General features: G+C 33.6%; 1 protein-coding gene across 1 annotated transcript; it reads left to right on the top strand.

Moving 5' to 3' along the window:
• Positions 1–12,060: 12,060 nt before the first annotated feature.
• Positions 12,061–15,585, top strand: LOC141483203 (uncharacterized). Its single transcript, XM_074177671.1, has 8 exons — positions 12,061–13,524; positions 13,672–13,722; positions 13,925–14,005; positions 14,106–14,144; positions 14,205–14,467; positions 14,575–14,734; positions 14,965–15,064; positions 15,480–15,585. The coding sequence occupies exons 1-8, from the start codon at positions 13,308–13,310 to the stop codon at positions 15,514–15,516; spliced, it is 948 nt and encodes a 315-aa protein (XP_074033772.1). The 5' UTR covers positions 12,061–13,307; the 3' UTR covers positions 15,517–15,585.
• Positions 15,586–16,279: the final 694 nt, after the last annotated feature.

Here is a 16,279-nt window from a genome sequence, read left to right as displayed (position 1 = left end):
TGGAAATTGTTCTTTTGTATGTGCTTTGAACATTCTTTCAGTTTAACCTACGTGAAACATCGGAAATGTAACCCATTATTCACATATTCACATTGCATTTCATCGAAATAATCGTTGAAGTTTCACCAACATTCATTCATTCAGTGACATTTAAACCAATTTATTCAACGTTTTCAACAAATGCGTCTTTCATCAATTTTCTGAAGTCAATTAAATATGACCTTTTCAAACTTTGCGTCAAATTTACTAGAAAAACATGTGGAGTGGAAGGAGCAACACTTTGAGGTTCTATCGAATTTTGTATACTTTCTTTACTCCCATTGTACATTGTTTGCTCTATTGATGCATTCAGAAACGTAACATAAGCGATTTGTATAATTTTGATGTTGACTACGGAGCAGATGTATGATTTTCAGCATATTTATATTCATTATAAACTGGCTGAGCTACGGGTGTTGGTTCAAATTTGTTATGGGTTTTTAAACTTCTCTCGAAGAATTATAAAGAACCAATCGTTGGCTCCATATTTGTCGAATTTATTCTGTTTCTTGAAAACTGAAGACAATCTAAACTAGGTAATGCAAGATTCCTTGTCAACTCAGTCGATTCCTTCTATTTCGGAAGTCGAGAAATTTTCATCACTTTCATCTCTTCCACATTGAACGAGTATATAGATACACTCTCACTTTTGGTTTTCTGATCCAGAATTACATTTTATATTATTTCCGAGATGATTTGATTTGGTTCTTTCCTTTTCCTGTCTTTAAAACCATCTTTATCGTTGTAGATTTTTCATAAAACCTTCGAAATAGACAAATGGGGTCAAATCGGAAGAACAGAAAAGCCACTTAATCAACCTCGTGTTTCGATCCACCCAGTAGGCCAAACTTGATTAGGATATAACTCAATACTTTCAATCAACTCAATTAGGATTTCATTTACGTAAAACAGATTCTCTACTCTAGTACAGCACTGCTCAAAAATGACACAGATTGAGTTTTTTGAAAAATGGACATTCATCTAAGAAAATTTTTGAATCGACTGGTATTCGTGGTTCCTGCGATATTCTCAGTTGAGTGCATCAAATGGTAAAACGAACCTGTAGTGTACTACACTGTAGTTAACATTTTTCCATTTAAGGGTGACATGTGGTGGCCTAAATATCATGATGGAATTTATACAGCGGGATGGAGAGCACATAAACGCTGCCATCTCATCAATGTGTGGCGGCAATTTGTGATTTCCCGCACTTGAACTGCATCAACCACAAGTTTCTGATACCAGGTCAAACGCACATGGAGTGCGATGTTGATCACTCCATGATAGAAAAACGGAAGAAAAAAAATTGACTTCCGGATCGTCCAAGTTCTTCTTCATCACCACGAAGTTTGCTACCTAGTGTTCAGAATTTTTTTTTCAATTCTGACTTCAGTGATATTGACGAAACTTATCAGCCTCCTCCAGATTCGGATTATTCCGACAGCAGTCATTATTGCGATTCCAGCAAGAAAAAGCTGGGGTAAAAAAGAGAAAAAATGTAGCATCAACAGGAGGTGTTTCTACATTTTCCACAATAGAGATATCACATACTCAAATTAAACATACGAAGTCATCTCGAAAATCCAAAGACCCAATAATAAATGATTATTCCACAATCACGCAGAATCACGAAGAAGATATGGAAGAGCAAAAAAATGATTGAGAAAACGATTATGATATCGAAGGAAAAAATATGAAAGAACAAGAAGATGCTGGGGAAGGAAATAATTATTGAGTCGAAGGAAATATGGAAGAACAAGAACATGCTGAGGAAATAAAATAATCGTGATGTCGCAGAGAGAGCTAGGGCTAAAAAGAAATGGTCAAGATCTATTCGAAATGAAAAAACGAATTTGCTTCACACAGGGCAGAGTTATACAAATGTTAGCGGAAAGAAAGTGGAAGGGAGAAAATTAAGACTATTGAGATAATGTCGAAAGATATGTCACCTAGCATTGAATTGTGACATCCACAAGACTTTGTTCACTGAATGCTGGACTCTGGTTACTCACGATAAAAGAGTAGCTTTCATTGCCGGACTCATAACTAGCAAGGAAAAGCAAGTCATTCGACATAGGAAACCGGAAAGTGCGAAAGATCGAGAAGTGACGTACCAATATTCTTTTGAAATGAACGGAATAAAGGTTGAGGTGTGCAAGGACTGTTTCTGCCGAACGCTTGATGAGAAAGAGAAATTTATAAGAACTGTTTTGAAAAACAAATCACAAAATTCATCAGGAATTACACAACCGAGTTGGAAATGAATGATGTTTAGGCTCATATAAATTCATTTCCGGCGCATGAAAGTCATCATACTAGAAAAACGAATGACAGAACAAGAAGTATCTGCATTCTCATTTAAATCTACGGATTATGTACGATTTAAACAAAGAGGGTAGAGAAAATTTTGTGTCTCGTACAATTTATGAACGAGAATTTCACAAGATGGAGCTATCTTTCAAGAAGCCTTATGTAGGTACGTGCGTCAAGTGCGACACACTTAACATGCGACTGAAAGTTGCTACTGATTTAAATAATATAGAAGAAGAAACAGATGTAGAAAATCTTCTGAAAGGCCATCAAGATGAAGCTGCGTTAGCTTATGCTTCCAAGAGAGTAGATAAGCTTGAGGCTAAGAATGACACTACGAATAAATGTTTTTTTTCTTTTCTACAAGTGGCAGTTATGAACCTATAACCTAACCATACACGACAATGCTACTAGAGAGTCAACCAACTACATGTGGCACGAGGCAACGGCAGGAAGAGAAGCAAATGAAGTAGCCAGAATAAAAATAGTCACGTTGCTGCAATGTTCCTAAAAGCAATTTGTGATTTCCCGCACTTGAACTGCATCAACCACAAGTTTCTGATACCAGGTCACACGCACATGGAGTGCGATGTTGTTCACTCCATGATAGAAAAACGGAAGAAAAAAAATTGACTTCCAGATCTTTCATCCACATGACTGGTACCAACTGGTGAAGTCAACTGGAAAAAAAAACCTTAGTTCACGAAATAAAACAAGAGGAGATTTTTGATTTTGCAAATTTTCTCTACTTGTTGCTAGAAAAAAAGGATATGTCTGGGGAGCCATTCAAGTGGCATTCTGTACAATGGCTCCAATAAAAAAGAGATGAGATAGAAATTCTTAATTACAAAACCTCATTGAATTTGGATGATCCATTAATTTCTGAGAGCTTTTCACGACGTGGAAGAAACGCGAACTTGAAGCAGATTCCATTGGAACAGAAGTATAAAGCCATGGTTCCTTGAAGACCTTGAAGAAGTTCTGTTAAATGATCAGTGGAACAGGAATGTCACATTATTTCAATTATTCAATTGTTATACCTAAATTAACATTCCAGTAATAATAAAGTTCGTTGTTTTTGTACATTTTGGCGTTAATGGTCTTACAATTGAAGTATTATGCCCTTGTGAACCTTTTTTTCTCGACCAAATGTGCTCAAGGGCTTAAGTCATTTATATTCCAGGTAAGAGGTTGAACTAATATAATATTCTTTATTGCATTTTGTTCAACCATTCGAATACAAGATACTAGTAAAATTTTGTTTTCGTGGTTCAATAACGCGATTTATGACATAACCTTGAATGTTCAATCTCCATTTCTGAACAAACGAGATTTTTGACTTAATCCCTTTTTACCAAACCTCAAAGAATGAATGGACTAGGAACAGAGGAATCTGACAGAAGAACGGTGATTACTTGATGCATTCTTAAAGATTTGCTTTCCATTATTGGTCCTTGGAGGGGAGTTGAAAATTTTATTTTATTCAAAAACATGTATCACAAGTAAGAGGTATCAATTCAGACTGAATATAAAAATGAAAATTCCCATAAGAATGAAATTCTTGGTTCATCTTTCATCTTCATCAGCGGTTACGAGTGTCGCTGACCCATTATGAACGTTGACAATCTCCGTGGATTTAGATTGAAACTGACAGGTGAAAACTCATTACATGAAAATAATATTTAGTAAAAAAAGTATGAATACAGTCTAAGAATGAATCATAAGAGTTGTAATATCTATATTCACTGATCTAACTGGTATACTTGATATTTTTCGTAATATTAATATCTCTGAAATCTGACAGAAGGATGCCAGACTACAGCCCTATATTTACGTTAAGGTCTAACCAAACTATTATATAGTATTGTGATTGCTTTAATGTTATTGAAATGTGAACTTTGTTCCACAACAAATCTCAGAGTTTCTAATGCTTGATATGCTATGTAATCAAAATGTGGTTCATACGAGAGTATGGAGTTGTAGTATAAATCCAAATTTTTGACAGTCTCTACTCTGGAGAAATTTTATACCATTTGTTGACCATTTTTGGAACCATTTTCATACCAATTTTATCATTCCGTAGATAGTAGTACTAAATGAAGCAGGAACCGGCATTTGCCAGAAAGAAACGAAATATTTTGATAGAAGCATGAAACAAACTAATGACTAATCGAGAAGTTCCACAGCTTTGTAGCCGAACCTTCGATTCATGAAGTCAAAACAAATATCAAAAATGTATCAATCTTTCTTCGGACGATTTGAAAACATCATCAGTGAAAAAACAAGAGATTATTGATACGATTGAACCAACCGATATTCGATAAAATTTCATTATGACGTATTGAGGAAGACTTCGAAGTGAAATTTCCGCTTGACAGTTAAAAAATCGCGACATGTTTTTCACTATACAGAAACATCTTCAAGCGACACAATTGTGACGTCTAAATATGCTATTGTATGACAGAACACTTGATGCAGTTTTTTTGTAAACTGTCAAATTGAACAACTCTCTCCTTTTCCTTGGTCTAAATTGCTTAATGAGGATTCATCATGATCTCTTCTGAAATATTGTTTCACTTACATTGCACGAATACATCTTTCCGTTAACAAAATCTCACCGATAAATATTCAACCAAACCGGATTGGCTCTAGTAGTACCTACGAAAGTACATGGGCCAAGCATCCTGGAAGAACAAGTCGTGTTGAAATGATAATCGAAAATGAAATGATAACTATTGAATGAAAATTCAGAACCAAAAGGTACTCACCAAAATATGATCCATATTTCCGTAAATAGGGCAACCATACGACAGCAGGAAGCACCAATAACAGAAAAAAATCTAAACATCTTCCAAAAAGTACAAATCAAATTGAAACTAATAACCTATTTATTAATGAATGTAAACATTCACGGCAGGAGATAACTGTGTGAAAGCTATTTTTTCGTTTTTCTGGCTGTGATCTGCAGGTTTTTATGACTGACATTTCGTCTACTATTGCGGTAGACATTATCCAAGGCGATGTGATAACAGTCGCAGTGCCCGCGTTGGTGTCGAGGTGTTGTTCAAGTTGTTCCAAACGCTATAAATATGATGCTGGTATTTGATTCTGGTTTTATACTATTATTAATATGCGTGGCTTAATTTCTCTCAATTGGATTACCTGACCTTGCTTGTGTAACTGTAAGAACTGGTAGCCAGATTTTAATAATGGTCTGTCTCTTCTTATCTTTTGATGAGAGATTCTGAGATTTTTCCAATCCGGTCTGTAACATTTTCAATACAGGGAGGGAAAGATTTTTCCTTGACCAGCCTAACTGAGGTTACTCTGGCGTTCTCTCGCTTGAGTATATGGCCGATTGCATTCTAATTCGATGTAATCATTCCTTATGAAGGCATTTTTTAAAGGCGATTGAGTTCCTCAGGAAGACTCTTCGGTTCACAGATACATCAGGCTCTCTCAAGCAACGTTTAAATCACCCTTCTCTTTTATTGTGGCAGGTGATTAAGAGTTTTTGTTCAGATACCTGTCTGTATGTGTTCGTTTCCTGTATACTCTGTGGCTCAATGTATCATATTCACATTCGTTCACAGGAACATCCAGGAACGCTGGAGTCCCTTGGGTTTCTCGTTCCATTGGGTTTTGGGTCAAGAGAGTTCAGATATAATAGAAATGCATTATTCCGTGTCTCTTCAACATCTTGCCATACCAGTGTCATTAACATAACGCAGCCAATAATATGGTTTCACAGCCGCTTGCTCTAAAGCCTGCTGTTCAAAATTTTCCAAGAAAAAGCATGCCACTGCCGGACTTAATGGACTGCCCTTTGCGGTACCTTCCTTATGTTCTTAAATAAGTTGATGATGAATAATGAGTGAAGAGGTCTGTTATATCTGCTGGGAATACTTTGTTAATTAGCTGTATCGTATCCTTGATCGAAACTATCGTGTATAAGGAGGCCACGTCGAAACTCAGTACTATGTCTCCAGGACCTAACTCCATATAACAATAATAATAAACAACTTTATTATTTAAAAAAAACAAGATTGTAAAAATATATTCACCCAATATTTTTGAAAAAAAAAGGCAAATTTGTTCAGTTCCTGGATGAATTCAACAACTGAACTGTTCCTCCACTCAACCCTGGAAAATACCTCTCTATTGAAATTTTTCCTAACTGACAACAACTACGTTTACAGAAGTAGGAGCAAATAAATGATGTGTATTTCTGAAATTATCACTGACTTGTCTTGAATACATGGCACTCAAATTTTTGAAACCCAGCAGTACGTAATTTGAGATTTGAGGCCTAATTTATCCGTCAGTGGATGAACTGATCTGCACTGGTGATTTTAATAGTAAAATGTTGGAACAGCAGTCTGCTAATGTTATGAAATTTTTCGCCATTGTCGACTCTTCACTCAAATCAAATTATTTACTCTCCCACCAGAATAACAGGGACATAGGATACCTTATTATATTTGATGATTGTTCGGAGCGAACTGGTTATGACTGAAAATATTATGGATAGTGTGGAAATATCCGACCATTCGATTGTAGCTTGTATATTAAGACTACCAGGATTACCACCCTTACGTACTTGAATAACTTCATACAACATGCATATTTTCCTTCAAAACTGATTTATTGAGGTAATATCATGTGAAGCACCAGTTTTATCACATTTCTACTATGCTGATACTGTCTATGGACCACATTTGAGTGAGCAGTGTAAACACATAATTTAAAAATTACAAAACTCGTGCTCAAGATTTATTCATGGAATAAGACTTTTACAGAGAATCTCTCATTATTTCGAAGATGCAATTGGTTATATATGAGTAACAGAAGACTCTTGCACGCCGCTAATCTATTCCATAAAATTATTCTTACCAGAAAGCATACCTATCTCCACAGAATTTTTGCCATGCATAACATGGCATATTTGATAAATGAAACACCTACGACAAAAATTAGTTTCAAAAGAAGGTGGAGTAAGTGTTCCCCTGAACCTGATGTTAACATTATGAACATCCGTCCGAAAAAAAGTCTATGGAGATAGGTAGGCTTTCTGGTAAGAATTATTTCATGGAATAGATTAGCGGCGTGCAAGAGTCTTCTGTTACTCATATATAACCAATTGCATCTTCGAGATTATGAGAGATTCTCTGTAAAAGTCTTATTCCATAAATAAATCTTGAGTACGAGTTTTGTAATTTTTGAATTTTGCTCACTCAAATGTGGTCCATAGACAGTATCAGCATAGTAGAAATGTGATAAAACTGGTGCTTCAGTGATATTACCTCAATGAATCAGTTTTGAAGGAAAATATGCATGTCGTATCAAGTTAATCAAGTACGTAAGGCTGGTAGTCCTGGTAGTCTTAATATACAAGCTACAATCGAATGGTCGGATATTCCCACACTATCCATAATATTTTCAGTCCTAACCAGTTCGCTCCGAATAATCAACAAATATAATAAGGTAGCCCATGTTCCTGTTATTCTGGTGGGAGAGTAAATAATTTGAATGAAAAGAGTCAACAATTGCGGAAAATTTCATAACATTAGCAGACTGCTGTTCCAACATATTACTATTAAAATCACCAGTGCAGATCAGTTCAACCACTGTCGGATAAATTAGGCTTGAAAATCTTCGAAATCATTCAAAAAACCGTTAACAGTTATATCTGGTAGATTTGAAATGACTCCAAAACCATAATATTTTGAATTGATTCCAATTTTGACCCAAAGATGTTTGAAACCATATCTCTATTCTTTTCGGCAAAGTGTTCCGAATTCTTAATTAATGACTTTGTATTTCCTATGAATGGTTATAGAAGGGTTGTCAAGTATTTGGCCAGTTCATTACTTGGTGAACCTATCTCATTTACGATAGGTCTAAGTGGCACATTCCTTTTGTGGATTTTTGGTAAGTCATATAGACGAGGCGGAAAGGCTTCGGATTCTTGTGTAACTTTTTTCGTATTTCTGTTAGTCTTAATGAATGAATACGAAGATTCGTCTCACATCTTTCCTGATAATATCATGTTCATTTAGATGAATTTTTTCTCCTCCCACCTTTCATTTTATTGTCTTGATACGTTTACGCAGCTATCGCAAAGATTGGCGTCAATTCAACTGATTTAATGCATTATAAAAATGTTACTATTTCTCTATAGTTTTAACGCTAAACGGTATAGCATTGTGATTCTTCTTAACAAGGAAATTGGCTGCTCAGTTTTAGGACTATAATAAAGCGAGATAAGTTCACCTTTTTAATTCTAAGTTAATTGAATTTTGACAAAATGAGTTTGGAGCAACAAACATCAAAAATATTTCATATTCCGCAGACGGAGCAGTTTCTCAGTACAAAAAATGCATGATTTTATAGTTGACGCAGAATGGACCTTTTTTGCTACTTCTCACGGGAAAGGGGCATATGATGGCTTCGGAGGGAGCCTCTTATCAGCAGAACCTAATTAATAAAGAAAAGCAACGAAAAATCTATTTTAAGTTGGTATTAGGATTGGCAACACTGTTTGTCATGAATATAAAATAGTTTTATGTTTTGATGTTTATTTTTAAGAAGAAGAAGAAGTTGTAGTTGAACCGTTGTTCAAGTAATATATTAAATAATCAAAAACAACTCTTGGCGTTGATTAAAACTTCCTTAACTCTGTACAAACTACAGGTTATGGGCCCAGTTCACAAGTTCACCAAGAAAAATCGCCAAAAATAAAAGAGGTGAAAGGTATAAAAGAAAACAGCAAGAAAATTCACTAAAAATGGAAAATCAGATACCACTAAAGTTGAATGCAAACAATTGGGTAGTGTGGAAATTTCAAACAACAGTAATTCTTAAAAGTCGAGGTTATTATGACATATTAACTGGAGTATCAATAAGACCAACCCTCTCTGGAGATAACCAGACAAAATGGGACACCAGTGATGCAAAAGCCCAGGAAATAATCGTTACAAGGATGGAGCAAGGACCTCTAACACATATTTTAGCCTGTGAATCGTCGAAAGATATGTGGTCAAAATTAAAATCAGTGTATGACAAAGAATCGGAAGTGAGCATCCATCTTTTGCAGCAGAAGTTTTTCAGGCTGGAATTTGGCAATAATTCTTCGGTGTCGTTATTCATTTCTAACTTAGAAGCAATTATAAGTAAGCTAAAACAAGCTGGAGAAGAATTATCAGAAAAAATAGTAATCACGAAAATTCTGATGGCATTACCAGACGAATATAATCATTTTAGATCTGAATGGGAATCAGTTCCATTGGATAAACAAACCTTGGATGAGTTAACCTCAAGACTGCTCATTGAAGAGGAGAGAAATAAATCTTCAGAAAGCAGTACAGCCTACGTAGCAACTAAAATGTCAAATAAATCCCAGAGAACAGGTCTAAAGTGTCATGTATGTCAAAAAGTAGGTCACTTGGCCAAGCAATGCTATTTCAAGAAAAAGGAAAACCAAAATCAGAAAGAAACGAAGAAATGCACGAATTGCAAAAGGAAAGGTCATGCAATACAAGAATGCTGGTTTATGGAAAATAGAGACCAAAGGAATGGAAGCAATCTCAAACGGGAAAAGGCAGGCAGTTCTAGCGAAACAAATCCATTCATGGTATATTCAGAAATCCAGAAGGAAAGCAGCACTTGGTGCTCAGATACTGGAGAAAGTGAGCACATGTGCAATAACGGCAAACTATTCGAGTGTATAGAACAGATTGAAACGAGCAGACAAGTGAAACTAGGAAATGGTGAAAATGTACCATATAAAGGAATAGGAAAAGTGTTACTTTGGGCATCTAATGGAAAAAGAATGATAAAATCGACTTTGTCGAATGTTCTCTACGTACCAGAATTAAAATTCAATCTATTCTCAGCCGGATGCGCATTGGACAAAGGATATACTATGGTTTCAGATAATGAAAAATGCGAGTTTATTAATAAAAAGGGTGAAGTTATAGCCATAGCGACAAGAGAAAATACATTATATAAAATGCACTTTTCTCAAGAAAATAATCCAGAAATTTTTGCAAATATCTTGACGGAAGAAAGTCCATTTCAAGATGAAAGTGAAACATTTTTCTCAGAATGTAATAGTGCAAAAACCACAGATACCCTAAGCAATTGGCACTGCAAGTTAGCACACCAAAATGTTGGCTACATAAAACAATTTCTAAAGAAAAATAATATTGACTTCATTGATGAAAAGTTTGTATGTGAACAGTGCTTAACTGGAAAGCAGCATAGAATACCGTTTCAAGAGAGCGAATCGAGAGCCACAGAACCATTGCAGTTAGTACATGCAGACATATGTGGGCCCATGGAGCAAGAATCCCTGGGAGGGCACGCTATTTTCTTCTACTAAAAGACGATTTCACAAATTACAGATACGTGTACTTTTTGAAAAATAAGTCAGAAGTAAAAAGACATTTGGAGATCTATATATCTTTAGCAGAAAGAGAAACAGGTCACAAAATGAAAGTACTAAGATCAGACAATGGACTTGAATTTTTGAACAAAGAAGTCAAAGAACTTACAGAAACAAAAGGCATAAGACGGATGGGCGGAAAGAGAAAATACCCAGACAGCACTGGATATTCCCAGAATATTCCCTAAATATGCGAAAAAGGACATATATATTCCGAATATTCCTCTAATATTCCATGAATATATACATGCCTGGAGCATATGCACAGAATATTCAAATGAGAATATTCTCAGAATATTACGAAAAGAATATGCTAAGGATATTATTCAATGAATATTCCCATATTATTATTCGTGGAATATTCTCGACTGTATATTTGTTACAGCATATTCATGCAATATCCACAGGATATTCCTCAAATGCTCAAATGGAGTAAAGAAATAAATCATTTCAATTTTCAGTAAGTAAAATAAGATACGTCTCAGACTTCTTGGGCTTAAAAAAAACTCTGTGTTTTTATACCCACCGACCCACCTGCGCAAGAGTACCTTAAGTTTCGGGAAGTGAGAGAAGCAGGTCCATTACCAACAGTGTTGTCAATAAAACACAAAATACGCGAAATATACGCATTTTCCTTTTACACACCGGTTAAATTTCTTAGTGAATAAGTAGTTTTTCCGTTATCATTATGTTGAACTTTTAGTATAAAAATATGGTTGAAACAGATTAACCGGGATGGGTGTACCAGTCATATTAGTTAGACAATTCGATCATACATTTCATTTTTGTATAATTAATTTTATGTATTTTTTTCAAATATTCTGATTAAATTTTTATTTAATAAATATGCATGCATGCATATGACAAATAGGTACAAGTAAGCTTGTTGTCCCAAAAACAAAAGTCTTTCAAGCGGGACAAAAAACAGTTTTTATGGTAAAATCAAACAATTTTTCCTGAAATTTCGAGTACACAGAAATCTTCAAATTCAAGTGTAGGTCTATTTTTGGAACAAAAATTTAAGTTTTGCGCTTTTAGATCGTATTTTGCGAATTATTAATAGCAACCTCGTGCAAAATAACTTTATTGGCTTGGCATCTTTGCTTATCAAATTCAGTCGGTAAAACAGTGTTCTTCTCGTACTTCATTTTGAGCTGTCTTGTTCTTTTGTTTGTGTTACTTTTTGAGATATCAGCATCATTTTGAATTTACGTTAATATTGTGGTGAAGTGTACACTACTGTGTAGTTTCCACATATAGACACGCGTAAGTAAAAATTCATGATTATACATGTTTTAATTTCCAACCGGTTTTTACCAATATGACATAATATGACTGTATGTATGACTAGAATAGAAATAAAACCAGATCATTTTTATACCAAAACCTTTTGAAACATTATTTGAATAATTTATAAAATTATATCTATTTCTATGAAATAACTCGAAATCCCGAGCTATTATTAAGTAAGGTTAGGAAATTTAGGTTATTTGAGTTTTTTCCAGAAAATAGTCAGTTTTACTGAATTGCAAAAGTGTGAATTCGATTTTGAAGGTACCTGACAAGTACTTAAAAATATAAGTATGTATACAGATCATGCTATGCAAAAGATAAGGCCCAAATAAGCCCCTTTTTCGACCTTTAAGGGAGGGTCCATAACTTATTTCAGACAAATGGACAAATTAAATTCGTGTTTTTTGCATCAACAGTACATTAGTTTTTAAGTAAACAGTTTTAAAAAAGGTTCTGTAGATATATCTAACTTTTACATAAATGGATGAGTCATAAATACCTACTATACACCTACCTTCCAAAAACTAGATAATTATATAGCTTCACAGCTTGGCCAATTTCACTTTGTCTTAGAGGTGTGCAGACACATACATTCCATGTTTAAAATTATTTCACACAGCTGTGCCCCTTGAATAATGATGTTTGAGATTGCTTCGAAAGAGGAAGTGAATTTGGTTCAGGTTCAGGTGTATATCAAACATTTTGATTATAAAAAAATATGCTTTCACGTAAGTGGATAAGTTATTAATAATAAGATTGTATTTTTGTAGATTTATAGTAACCCAATTTTTATTTGTTTTCAAGACATTATTTTTCAAAATGCCAAAATGGAAAAGAAATGGTGCTTGGTACAGAAATGTCTGCAAAGAGACGGAAAATATCTTTAGTGGATTATGTGAACCAATGATGACGGCGAATAATGATAATTTGGTTGAGACAGAGAGTATCAGTTTTACTGTAGAAAAAAATATGATTCTAGCAAGTACTAGTAAAAGTAGTAGTGAATGTAGTAGTGGTGAAGGCATTTGCGATATTGATAGTGATATGGATGACCAAAGTTTGTCGGATGATAATTTTACATATAGAGAATCGGTTGGTGTTAATAAACATGAGGATTTTTCAGAAGCTAGTACTTTTAATACATTTTATAATTCGTTAAATACTGTAGAAAAGCTTCAGAACTGGTCAGTCAATAATAAAATAACTCTTGAAGCTTTGAATGAACTTTTGGGCATTTTATCAAATGCCGTACCTAATGATTTCCAGGGATTGCCCAAAGATGCAAGAACATGCCTCCAAATGTTGTGTCACCTCAGAACTATCTGAGGTCGATGTGGTATCAGAGAAAAGACAACCAAAGAAGAAAAGCTACTCCTCTGACAGTGAAACAGAATCAGATTTAGAGATTCCACAAATACGTAGACCTATCAGAAAGGGTGAGTTGTGATTTCTATAAATTTTGTTTTAAAATATTACAGCATATTATCCATTTGAATATGTTAGGTACTTTTCTTAAAATTTTCTATACATAATAATTTTCTCAGAGAGTGCTTTATGTATACAGACAACACATTTTATTTCAGGCACCAATCAGTCTGAAAAAAATGCTTGCCGAGAGAGCCAGGTTGAATCAGGTAAGTGAGCAATTTTAACGATATCTCTTGTTTCATACATATTTGTCATGTCAAGAATACCAATTAGAATAACCTCAATAGACAAATTTTATAGAAATTTATAAACAAACTCATCAAATATTGCAAGACATGCAATGTGTTTCTTAGATGCAGTCTTCGGAACTAGGTACCATTGAGTTTTCACAAACTAATTTTTTTTCAGTCTCAAATGTGATGCCGGTGAAAAATTATGAATCGTCAACTTGTTTACCTGAACAACTTGGAAATGATGACTTCAGTAAAAGTGAGTTAGTTGTATATATTCGTTTTTAATCATATCTTTCCTGCTCAGTATGATTTAAATGTCTCAATATTGCAAAATATAAAATTAATTTTTTTTTCAGATTCAGAAAATGATCTTGGAGAAAGTACAATTTCAACAGGTACCTTTATTTCATATTCTACTATTCACATATCACTATTCTCTCATCATTCTTTTCTAGATGACAATAAATTTAAGAAAACTTGCATAGGAATGTTGGTGAAAACAAATAAAATGTTGCGAGATTTAGAGGCAAAATTAGAAGAAATATCCAGAAAAGTGGATAATATTTCAATATATATTAAGGAAAAACCACAATCATTGGAGAAAAATCAAGAGGAAAATGAAATTATAGATATCTTTACAGATTTCCCGATTAAAAATGAAAATATGTTAAACCACATAGAAAAGATATTGATAAGTGAGGCAGCATATAAAAATCTAGTAAGTATATCAGCTGAAATTGTTAACAATATATTATCTAAAATGTCTTTTAAGGAAAGTTTGTTTTTCATGAATCATTTCTGAATAACTTCATTATCATTTTTCAGGTTAATATTCTCTGTCGAATCGGGGGCAAATATTTTAAAGAATGTTCGCGTCGATTCCTCAAAAAAATATTGGATGATAAATTTGCCGCAGAGTATAGTTTACATAGACACAAACATAAAAAAATTTTCAAAAACACAAAAATGTGTGCTTGCGTTTTGGGTAAGATTTATCGCTATAATAGTAAACAATAAGCTCAAGTGTACTTTTAACGAAGTCAAGTAAATTAACTCCTCAGTTGATTTTCTATGAAATTGACAGTTGCAATATAAACATTTCACAATTTTTATCACTTATTATTACGATTAAAGATATATAATTTATATATGATTCATTGGTGTCTATAAAAACATTTATCAGTAAATAAAGTAATATATTCTTTACATTTGTAGATGCTATACAACGGTGCCATAAAAATACAACTTTAAAGGACATTGAGGTGGTTGTTTCTGCGTACTTGGCAAAATCCACAGAAAGACTGAAAAGGCAACAGTGAGTTATTTTTAGTAATAATTATTGACAAAAGTAACTGAAAATATCTTGAAAACTAAAAAGATAATTCACATCTACTAATCACCATTTGTAGAAAACAATTAGCAAAAGTGAACCTTTGTTAGATAGAGAATTAAAATACTTCTTTTATATAAAATTTCACAACCGCAATGTTTTACCAAATGATTACATTTATTTTTTTGAACTTTCAGTACCAGTCATTGTTAAATTTCAAGATAAATGTTTGATTTGAAAATTATTAAGTTTTACTTTTGTTTTTTTATAACCAGTTTCAAGTCGATGACTCAGTTGTTGATTGACAATATTGACAATACAATCAGTACATTGTTTTGAGTAGATTTTACTCCCCTTCATTATTTGAACAATTATCTTCAAACATATTTTTTCTTTCTAGTGCTGCCCCTGTGAGTGAAGATATCCCGGTAGAATGAGAAATTCTATTGTGTTTTAGTTGATAAAGTTCACAGTTGTTTTTTTTAAATATATACATTTGAATGCAATTTGTATATTGATTTATGGTCGAGAGAGGTGGAAGTTAATTAAAATTTTTATATTATCCAAGTAAATAATCAAAAGCTTTAGGCTATTTCAACTATATTCGACAGTGATAAGTCATCGTCAGTTCATATAGTTAGAAATGAGCAAAATGGGCCTAAGAGATGAAGAGAAAACATCAAATAGAACTATTTACTGAATTGATGAGAATGATGGCTATGATATTTTTGACATTTTTAATGTTTATTAGCTCTTCATCAACACATTTATAAAAACACAATAATCATTGAATCTGTATTATTATCAGTATCAGTTGAACAAACAGGTAAAGTAGGTATGAAGATACCAGAATAGAGATTATACGGGGATCATTCAAAAAATATACTTGGAAGAATATTCATTGAATATTCTCCATTCATATCCCCAGTATGTTTCTGGAATATTCTGTGAATATTCCATGAATATTTGCTGTGTAATATTCTAAGATAATTATTCATTCACATTTCAAGAATATCCCTGGAATATTTTGATTATTCTATGAATATTCCTGAAATATTTCCCCTTTCATAATCCAAGTATATCCGTGGAATATATAGAATATTCAATGAATATTCCTGGAATATTTCTGAGGAATATTCTCAGTTTTTCTACGTTTTTCCCCCTTTGCACATTCGTGAAATATTCCACAAAAGACTTATA

The sequence above is a fragment of the Leptinotarsa decemlineata genome, unplaced genomic scaffold (assembly GCF_025532065.1).
Source record: "Leptinotarsa decemlineata unplaced genomic scaffold, Ldec_3_MD MMD2_P_RNA_scaffold_14, whole genome shotgun sequence".
Classification (NCBI taxonomy): domain Eukaryota; kingdom Metazoa; phylum Arthropoda; class Insecta; order Coleoptera; family Chrysomelidae; genus Leptinotarsa; species Leptinotarsa decemlineata.
This window is presented reverse-complemented; position numbering and strand designations above follow the sequence as displayed.